Source organism: Aptenodytes forsteri, unplaced genomic scaffold (assembly GCF_000699145.1).
Source record: "Aptenodytes forsteri isolate BGI_AS27 unplaced genomic scaffold, ASM69914v1 Scaffold374, whole genome shotgun sequence".
NCBI lineage: Eukaryota > Metazoa > Chordata > Aves > Sphenisciformes > Spheniscidae > Aptenodytes > Aptenodytes forsteri.
This window is the reverse complement of record NW_008795678.1, coordinates 719709-730715: the sequence shown is the minus strand read 5'-3', so window position 1 is coordinate 730715 and position 11007 is coordinate 719709. Positions and strand designations below refer to the sequence as shown.

The following is an 11007-nucleotide window of genomic DNA, read 5'->3' as shown; positions in this document are numbered from 1 at the left end:
GCTGCTCAAGCAACGCTGGTCTAGCAGCCACAGAAACTGAAATTTTGCTATAGCACTGTGCTCCTTCCCAGATTTTAGCATTTAGTGGTTTAAGGGAATCCTTCGCATCAGTGTGTCCCAGTCCTGACCTTTGGAGAAGTACAAATACCACATTAGATCAACTCTTGTCCTGTGCAGAAAGCTGCCCACAGAAAAGCCCAACAGACCCCTAACTTCTGCTTGTTTTATAGTTCTGTGGAAACTGGAATTATTGCTCTAGCTCCACAAAGATAACCCTGGCCTCAGTTTAATGAGATGTCATGCTCCAGAGCAGGGTTTTATGCATTACACGTGGTTGGAAAAGGCTCACTGTATTTTTCTTTTGGCTTGGGGTCATTTCAAAATACCAGAATCTGCACAGGGAGGATTAAGATCCCAGATAAAGCAGGCTGTGCACAGAGCAGTCCCATACCCTTCAAAACTCTGGGCTGCAGCTTTACCTTTAAAAGGCTTTGCTCCTTAAACACATAAGCTAAATTTGCTTACTCTCATCTCGCTGGTGGGGAAGGCAAATACTGACTTTGTTATAAATCAAGTCCATCCATCCTCTCTCTCCCTCCGCCCCATGAGCATGGGCATAAACTGCTGCAGTCTGGACATTTATGGGCTACAACTGCCACATCTTGCTCCACATGATGAAGAGCAGCTGATCCTCCTAGACACAGGCTGAGTAACAATTTCACAGATGTCAAGTCTGTGCTTGATTTGTAGATCTTTCAGAAGACGATCCAAAATTAACAGATCAATTTCCCGGCTCGATGCTCTGCCTTGTTTATCTTAAAACCTTCTAGAAGAAAGAAGCCAATGCAAGCTAGATTATCCTAGCTATCCTCACCTGATGGCCACAGATCTGGCCATAAATCAAGGACTTTGGAAAACTTCCTGAGCTTGCATAACAGGGGTCAAAATGAACTAGCATCTTCTACGGAGTGGGAGACAGGTGGAAGGCACAGATAACAAGTACCTCTCTCTAACTTGAAGCATTTACAAGCCAGACTCCACTTAGACACAAGAAGATAATTAGGAAACACTCATCAAAATATACCAGTGTTGCTGAGTTTATTTTAAACTCTGTCAGATGTTGTCCTTCCTGAGAGTCACTCGGAACAATATCTCGGGGAACTAAACGCTGGCACAGGCTGCCGAACTGACAGGGTGAGAAGCAAAGCGCAGACACGGCATGGGTGGGACAGCAGCAGCCGTGCATGCTTCCCCGCACAGCCCCAGCCAGCAGCCCCAGAGAACCAGTGTTGCTGAGTTTATTTTAAACTCTGTCAGATGTTGTCCTTCCTGAGAGTCACTCGGAACAATATCTCGGGGAACTAAACGCTGGCACAGGCTGCCGAACTGACAGGGTGAGAAGCAAAGCGCAGACACGGCATGGGTGGGACAGCAGCAGCCGTGCATGCTTCCCCGCACAGCCCCAGCCAGCAGCCCCAGAGACCCAGGCCAGCACGCTATGGCGCAGATCAGCCGGCATAACCACCGCTCTGAGGTTACCAAACCGTCCCCCCAGAGACCCAGGCCAGCACGCGATGGCACAGATCAGCCGGCATAACCACCGCTCTGAGGTTACCACAAACCGTCCACGTCTCCTGGCAGAGTTACACCAGAAAAAATTCAAAATGAGGGTGAACTGAGTATACAGCCAGAGACTTGTGAGCAGATCTAGGCAAACTCAACAAATGCTGCATCCTAGGCTCTGGCATCAGCTTTGGCCTCCCACCATCCTCTATCTCAGGGCAGCAGTTGCTTTCCCATCTTCTTCCACCTTTCTTTACAAGCATCACACATTTCTGCCCTCCACACCTGGCCAGCAAATCCCAGCCTGAGGAGCTCACCATGCGACCCCCTCAGAGCGCTGCTCCCTTGCGAGACTGCATGCTCAGATATGGCCGCTTACTCTAACAGAAGGCAGAAGCCTTTTCACAGACATTTCCCTCACCCCATTCAATGTCTGTCCCCACCAACAGTCCAATTCCTTCTCAGAGATCACAGAGGTCAGTTTTTTCCTCCATGCAACCTGGTAAAAAAAGTGTATTATTTCTGGAAACAAATTAGGGGATAGCTCTGTTCATATAAAGAACACCTATAGTAAATACTTGCACTTGAGATGTTGATATCAAGAAAATCAAGCAAGATACCCAGCCCTGGACAACAGTCTCCTTGACCCACCACTGTAAGGTCAAATAGTGATAAAGAACACCAGACCATGCCCTGGAGGTTACCTATCTAGGGGATACATGGGAGTTATCTAAAAGATCCATGTGAAATGTCAGGGAGGCTTCACACACACGCACAGAGGATGAGGAAGCTGCAGACCAGGGACATCTTTCATGTTCCACCTGCCAGTCACACATTTATCTCTGACAAAGCTGCCCAGCACTGCTGGTTCAAGGAGGCTTAAAGTACATCTCCCTTGCCTTTTGTAGATAGGAGCTTTGTCCACTGCTCAGGCCAGCCCAGGCCAGCCCTGCCTGTCCTCCAAGCCTATGTTACTACCCTGGCAATGAACCCAAGTGAACACACGCAGTACCTCAGCTTGGCACACACAGAGAGAGCTCATACCTGCCTAGAAAATGTCACAGACATGACTTCGTTTGACATTATAGGCAGTAACGCTGGAGGGGTAAAAGCTCACTGTGTTAAAAGTTGGCTTACCCTGATGGGTCTCACATGCCTATAATGAAATGGACCCACCAGTTCATCTTGCAGCCCTCCAGCAAGACTCTGGGAACAATTTCTAGGCTCTGCTCAATTGGGATGGATTTAAACCATCTGCTGAGACATGGGCTGAGTGCTGACTTCAGTGAACCAGTCACCATTCACCCCAACTCCATTATCGCTACCCCTCTCCAGCCATCAGCCTGCCAACACCTGACAATCAGATCATCATTCCTAAAGGACACAGTCGCATTTCCTTTGTGCTTCCATTCCATGTACAGAGCTGTTCACCAGATCAGGCAAATGAAAATGCCCCCCTCTTTTTGCAGTCCAATGAGGAAATGAATTCCTGAATCTATTTTTTATTTTGCTTAATCTGATGTTCCTGTCTGACTCCAGGACTCTGGAGTCTACAAAAACTCTACTATTTTATTAGTAAAATAACATTATTGTAAGCTTTTATATTCATTTACATGTTGGATGCAGGTAAGAGCTACTCCTGGCCACACCAGTTAAGACTTTTTTCTTCTTTATCTAAAAGCTTTTGGAACCTTTGTACAGGCAGGGAAGGAAAAGACTCTAATGTAACTTCCTCTTACTAAAAGCCTGAGAAAAACCCTGCCTAAAAAGGCCATTATTGGCAGTTTTGGTAGTGTGCTTGAAGCCTGACAATCCTAGTTTAGAGTTTCTAATTCAAATGAACCTGCTTATTTCAACATTTATATAAGTTTTAAAAACACCCCTGCCCAGCACTGATGGGCAATGATTTTCTCAGGCAGGGCTGCTAACCAGTTGCAGAGGATGCCTTTAATAAACTAGCAATGGGGTTAAGAGTGTCAGGATAAAAGCAGTGGAGAAGCTGTGCCTCCAAGAACAACAGCAGAGGCTTGGGTGCCAGGACTCCTCTGTTGCCGGCTCTGCCACAGATGTGTTTCACAGCTTCAAGCCATTCCCTTCATCTTTGCTGGAGTCTGCCCAATTTGTACAATCTGGGTGGTCCCCATCAATCACCCCAAAGCTTCTTCAGCTTTCCAGGGAAAGGATGCTGAAAGTGCAAAGATTTAACAGTACTTCCATCCAACCTCAGGTGCCAGCACATATCCCAAGTCCCTAAGCCAGCTGCCACTTGCCAGAAATTCTCATAAAGGGTCACTTGTAGAAACAAAATCCCCAGTGCTTAAAAATCAGAAACAGATTTAGTTTTATTTGACATCTGACAGGACTGTTAACCTTAGAAGCATGGCTGGAGTGTCTTTAAAACAAAAAAACTCCACAACTGTGTCACTAAAAAGTCAGTGAGATTTAGCAGACTAAGTGCAGGTACGCCCACACTTCAGTCCTGGCTCTGCCACTGGTTTAATACATGAGCTTCACCAGGTCATTTCATCTCTGCAAGAAACTCATGGTATGCAACAAAAAACAGTTAATATATGTAGAGTGCTCCAGAGAGCTGCGTGCAGCACATTATGAAACTGGGACAAGCAGATCAAGGGAGAAGAATGAAAAATTCAACATGAAAACAAAAGCTAAAACTCTTACTTTTTGCTTCCGCTGCCATCCCCATAACAATGTAGACTTCTGGAATCTAAAGCCGGGTGCTGACACTCCACGCAGACAGTGTGGCCCTCCCTGAGATACTGCATCCAGTGAGTGTAGGAGTGGTGGCTCTGCAAGCAGCCCGGCGTGATGGCCACAAGCTGGAATTCAACACAGTACCTGCAGCCAAAATAACCAAGTAGGTTAGCTCAATAACCAGATTAGAGCCCTCCACAGGACTGGAAGACTAAACTGGGTGACCACAGATGGCTAATTAAGAAAACAAAAAAACACACACAAACAAAAAAACACACACACCCACACACACACACACACACACACACACACACACACACACACACACCCCCCAAGGTCATAAAACCCAGAACATGTGGTGTACCTGCATTTTGACAAGGTTAGATGGGGAATAAAACTACTCTGCTGGTGTTTTCAACTGACATATCAAAAAATATCAGGTATTACTGGCATCTGTTTTTACAAATAGAGACACAGATTGGTCAAGCATTTGACTAAAGCCAAGAAAAACAACAGACGGGTCTTCTGATTCCAAGTCTGGTATCCATTTGCTGAACCACACTCTCTCTATCATCTACTCTCAGTTACTTATAATAGGTTTTGTAGAGCAACTTGCAACAGGAGCTAAGATTCGGTCTGTAAAGGGTATCCTTGTGATGATCCCCCTCCTAAGAGACAGAGCGAGGCTGTCATATCTCAGTGGGAGGACTACTAGATTGACACAGCACTTCTGCCCTGCTCAGACTTTTCTGTGCTTCTGATTTTAACCAAACCTGAGAGGAAAGCCCAAAAGAACTGGCCTTGCTTGGAGGGGAAAACCAAGGAAGTTCAGTAATCGCCCATAAACACAGCAGACAATTGGGTTCTAGTCTAGACTGGTTCTGTATCAGTCATCACGGGGATTTCCAAACACCTTCAAGTAGCACACTGAACCATGCGAGCAGTTTGCTTCCTTGTCTTATCTGAAGGAAAGAAAGCAAGGATAAATACGCGTGCAATAGAGCTGTGCTCACATTTTTTAATTTTACAGGGAGAAGGCTCAACTAATGAGGAGTCCAAGGGAGGCTCAGTGTGAACAGATGCTCTTTCCTTCAGACACTTAAGTGAGGGGGATGGATGCACCCACACGCTATGGAAACACTTACATGTACAACAGCATGTGGGGAAATAAATCAACAAGTGCATGGCTGCTTCATGCTGCAAGAGCAGCTCTGGGAAACTCCACACAGTGTTTACAGGAATGGCAGCTCTTAACAAGAAACAGGCAAACCACCAGGGACTGCAATAAGAACCCCTGGGGAATAACTAGCTTTCAAAGCTGTGTATGAGGGGTTACAGGGTGGAAGATAACCTTTCCCATCAGCACTGTGTCGCTGCTAGTGATGACCCCAACTGGGAAAGAGGAGGACTGGGAAGGCTGATGCCAGCTCCCCTGTGTTTGAGGCACCAGCCCGGAGGCAGAGCAGCACACACAGAGATGGCTGTGTCTCAGAAGGTAAAATGCAACAGAGCTTTCTGCACAACTCTCCCTGTACCTGTGCTGTGTAACAGTGCTGCAGGGGAAAACAGGCACTGTTACAGCCAAGGGGGGCTGAAACGGGAGAGGGATGTGCTTCCGATGCAAGAAGATAGCAAAGTCTGCCCCCTGAGAATTTACCCCATTTATGTAAAAAAGTGCGAACTGCACCAGATTCCACATTAGGAAGAGCTGAAGTGAATGGCCTTTGGCTTTTTGATCACACAACCTTAAACAGCCACGAACGAAGAGCTGAATTTCAGTCTTGTACTGGCCTTACATCAAGGCAGACCCACAATCTTCAGATGCAGTGCAGATACTGCTATCGCTGAGGGGAGAGCAGCACCCTGCTCTAGTGAAGTGCTGCCCTTCTGCTGGGAAACGTCAATTATGATCAGCAAAAAGCTAGGCCCAAAACTGCAACCAGAGAGACGTTGAAGGTGGAATATGACTAAGCCCCTGTGCTGAGCCTCCAACTTACCCTGCTCTTTCATTGCCATCAGCTGCAGCTCTTTTTTTCCTCGCTTTTCCAAACCCTCCTGTTGTTATTAACGCTGGGACTGTGTATATCAAAGAGAGAGAGGACACAGCGTAAGTGGCAATACTGCACTAAGGCTGTTTATGTCTGCAACACAGTAAAGATGGGCCTTTAACGTCATACGGTTTTACCTTCAGCAGGAGACAAAAACAATTCTAACTTTGTATTTTCATATTATCCATGACCATCAACCATTTCACTGAAAAGAGAATCTGTATCGTTGCCAGATTTTTGCCTGAGCAGAGTAAGCGTACTTATCAGGCACACCCAAAAGACAGAGGGGGGAGGCAATATTCACTTAATACCAACTACTCTCAACAGGTTTGAAGAAGTCAGTTGTAGGCAACATCCAGACTGGACAGGTTTTGACCCCAAAATACCAGCAAAAATGACAAGCAGTTCTTCTAAAAGTCAGTAAAGGTATGTCATGAAAAGTTGATTTGAACAAACTGAAATCAGGCTTTTTCTACAGAAACTGGCTGGAGGTCTCCTCTGCCTGCACTCTGCTCCAGTGCCGAGAAGTCATACCTTGCCTTTGATGGGTATTGCTCCTTCATGACTTTTTGCAGATGACTCATAAAATAAAAAAAAAAAAAAGAAAAAAAAAGTGCTCAACACCCACTTACAGAAGTTTTAAACAGGCATAAATCTACCGACTCCATCAAAATTGCCAGAGATTTACACTTGTATAAGTGAGATCACAACAGGCCTGTAATATTTCACTTCTGAAACACAGCAGATCATAGCAAACGGCAGGCACTACTTTCAGATACTGTCCCAGGGAGGATATCTCTAAGCCCCTGTGTGAAGAGCTCAGATCTGAACTACACCAGACAGGTGTAGTTCAAACATGCTGGTGTCTGAAAACAACTTTTTTCAAATATAGTAGAGATCAGCTCTGCTGACCCAAACAGGAATCCTCCCCCCGATTACCCAGACACTTACATTTTCAGTGGACTTACTCAGGGACTGTTTGCACTCTGTTCCTTGCTGAGTCCAGTACTCCACGCAGCCAGCCCTCTCCTCCAGAGGAGGGCATGCCTCTCCTCCGTTCCTGGGCTCCTGGATGACGTGCCTCCTCCGAACACGATACGTTGTCTTGCAAGGCTCTGTGCAGCCACTCCAGACACTCCACTGAGATACGACACAGGGGATAACTGGAGGAAGAGTAACAAACAGGGATGTGGAAGGTTACAGAAATGATGCCAGTGATGTGCCTTCTCCAGAAAAGACACTTTTCGATGTAGCTCAGTACAACCTTTCTTATTTCACACCTGTCCCACAGTTGTGTTGGGCAGTTCCCAGTAGCTCCGCTCCCAGGAAATTACCTGCCCAGAAGCTCCAAGCTAGTCTATATGGGGCCAGTCACCTCCCTCTCCTGCACCACTGCAAGCCTCCCCTGCAAACTGGGACCTGCACTGGATGAACTGAGAAAAGTTTTAAAATTAGATGAGGTCAAATTGAGTGGTAGGGGAAGAGCAGGATAAAGAGAAGGAGGAAAGGGAGGGTATTGTAGACCCTTCATGCAGATAAGGCCTGAAAGCTTACTGACTTCTCTTGTGAGATGTCACACAGCAAATGATGACCAGCCATGGAGTTTGGACCATCCCATGGCAGGCTGGAGTTGAGTTCAAGAACCAAAATGAAATACAATGGCTTCCACTTTGTACATGTTGGAACCAATCCCAAAATATTCTGAGGATGTGACTCATGACTTAAAATTTTGGGAACCTGCACTAAGTATTGCTTCAAAAATCTTCACATCGTTGAGCATCCCTACTTGCTCTCACATAGTATCCACAGTGCTGAACTCCTAAGCTTTGGCCTCCATGCAGCTAAATAAATGTCTTCCTTCAGCATTCAACATCCCATCCATTCAGTCTGAAACGCACTGGTACCGTTCCCTGTGTCACATATCCCCTTTTGTGATCTCTTCCTCATGAGCATGCCCATAGTTGAGTTTCATAGGATTGAATCTTTGGAGAGAACTACCAAGAATAACACAGGAATCACCTGAGCACAAGAGCATTCACCTGCTGGTCTCTCTCAAAGGCAACCTGGAACCATAGCCCATGATATACTTGATCAGTTGTACTTAACCAACACAACCTAACCATCAGGAACAATACCTTTGGAGAAAAACACTTGCAGGTCAGCCTAGACTCATAGACCATTTTTTTCCCCCTACGTATTCTCAGTTGGCTACAGTCCCCCTCCTTGCATTTCTGTATCTTGTGACTGAGCTGGGCCAGTCTATGACAATACACCACACCAGCACTTCTGAGGACATCAAACTTCAGTCGTACCAGTGAACAGGTGTTTTATCAGGTTTCCTACCTTGCTGGTTCAGCCACTGGGTGCCTCACGCACACAGTGACCAGCTAAAGGCCAGCACGCACCACCGTACATACACTAAGAGAAGGGCTGCACTTGCAAGCTACCTTCCACCAAAGTCCCTGTGAGTACTCAAGAGTCAAACTATGCAAGGACAGAAACATTCAACCCATGACGCTGAGCTCAGGCACGAGGAATTCCTCAGTTCTGAGTCCAGCTCCACTACTCATCTACCACTCAATTTAAAGATGCGGATGAGCCCATTCAAATCCATTAAGAGCCACTGTGCTCAGCACCTTACAGTAACAGACATTCGCACTCTGATTTACAAAGGCATTCAAAAGCCTGAGTCCCACTGATTTCATTCGGAGGTAAGCTGCTAAATGCTGCTGCGAATCCCAGCCTTTCTGAGCAGCTCAAGCTTGATACTTCAATTTATTCTCCCAGGGAACACAGATAACCCCTGATTACCGCATTAACCTCATTTGAAACTGCCCTTGTCTTCAGAAACTTTAGGAAGATCTTTCAAACGCTACTGCTTTTCTTCTTTGTCTAAAGTCACCACAAACAGCTTTTTAAACCTATTCAAAGATTAGGAATTAAATCAATTATCTAAGTAATTGAGACATTTCATATACGCAGCAATGCACCACAAAAAAGCCTGTGCATTGGATTGTAGGCTACCTAACATTACAATCCTTTTGTGCATCTGATTTATTTGGAATATTCTGCTCTCTTCAGTTTTGTTTGGTATCAGATATTAATGCCTTTGCCTTAATATTTTGCTTTACAAGTCAGTTTGATAAAGTAGCTCTTTAGTGGTGGGAGAAAGAACACTACTGAAAAAAGGCCAGGCTATGAAGGCAATACGAGTCAAAGTAGAACTGGGTCCCTTGCATCCAGCACAAATGAATCACAAGAAATAATGCAGAAATATCTCATCCTGCACAAAACCACCTTTCTCGCCAGACCTCCGTAAGCAGGACGCTGTTATTCCTTCGGCGAGCCACAGGATGGCACCGGGCTGGGAGAGCGCAGCGCTGCGCCCCGCCGGGCTGGCAGCAAGGGCTGCAGCTGTGACACCGGCCCCGCTGCAAGGTGCCCAGCAGAGAAAGGGAGCGGCGGCTGCCCTCCGCCATCCCCTCACGATGCGTAACAGGGGCCTGCAAACACATTTTTCTTCTTACTCTTCTGTACTATGAAGAACAGACACGAGGGGTTCCCGTCTGTCCCAGTCATCCCAGATGACTGTCGAGAGCAGCGGGATTCAGACGCAGCGGTACTGAAGAAGTACCCGACAGCCCAACCGCGTTCAGACATCAAAGGCACTGGGGGGCATCCAGCACCAACCAACACACCCCTCCCCTGACAGCCCCAACAGCAGGACAGCCAAGGTGCACCCTCCCTGCAGACCTGGGGTGCCCTGCCTCAAGGCAGAGGTGAGGCAGATTTATGGGATCCCGTGGGCGGCACTTCTACGCTCACTGCTCTCTGCTGCACTCAGGAGTTGTCGGTCTCCAGACCTGCCAGCCTGTCCTCACTCACAGACGTAGCTTGTTTAAATCACTTTGGAATGAACTAATTTCCCAGCCATTTTCCAGCTCTCTCTTGAAAGCAAAAAGGCAATTACATCATGGGAATGTTTGCCCATCTGCCTAGAGCAAAACACTGCTAAGGTACAGCTATGCAGGTTAAAAAAAAAAAAAAAAAAAGGCATTATGTGAGCAGAGAAGACTCCTTGAGGATGCTGTTTGTGGGAAGGGAATATGAGATTGCACCACTCGCTAAAATAATTTATCTCCTTAACTCACATCCATGCTTTAGTGGAAGACGTTTATGGAGGGCATGCTGCTGTGCTCCTCGGGAAGGCAGCGCTGCCCGGGGACCCTGGCACTCTGCTGCGCGGGTGCTGTGGTGGAGGCTCTCGCCTGGAGCTGCAGCCACACACTGTAGCTATCGATGCCTTTTGCAGGGATGTGCAGATTAACATGAGCAGCAGATTTGATCCCATCCATAGTAATTCAATCCACAAGAGGCAAAGGGATCGGGGGATTCTGACTCAGTGAGGGCATGTCCCATTTCACCCTTCTGTCCCGTACAAACACGCAGCATCCTGGCGCGCCCTGCCAGCTATCTGCTCCAGGGGGACCCGGGGGACCTCAGCATCTCCGAGATCCGCAACCCGGCTGGGGAGCGAAGCGTCTGCAGCATCCCTCCTTCGGCCACCCGCACCCCCGCCCGCCCCCTCTCGCTTTTCCCACGAGCAAAGCGGAGCCCGGCGGCGCTTTTAAACGCAGCCAGGCAGCCGGAGCCCCGAGGGCCGGCAGGTGCCGGTCGGCTCGGG

The 11007-nt window shown here is 47.3% G+C and overlaps 1 protein-coding gene across 2 annotated transcripts in view; it reads right to left on the bottom strand.

Moving 5' to 3' along the window:
* The window catches only part of LOC103901716 (somatomedin-B and thrombospondin type-1 domain-containing protein-like), a 46004-nt gene that overhangs the window by 8406 nt on the left and 26591 nt on the right, over positions 1-11007 (bottom strand). For both annotated transcript variants that reach the window (XM_009282642.2, XM_009282641.2), the window contains exons 3-5: positions 7292-7486; positions 6273-6351; positions 4243-4419 (exon numbers count right to left, since the gene is read on the bottom strand). In XM_009282642.2, coding sequence (XP_009280917.1) covers positions 4243-4419; positions 6273-6351; positions 7292-7486 — 451 coding nt within the window. The remainder of the gene's footprint in view (positions 1-4242; positions 4420-6272; positions 6352-7291; positions 7487-11007) is intronic.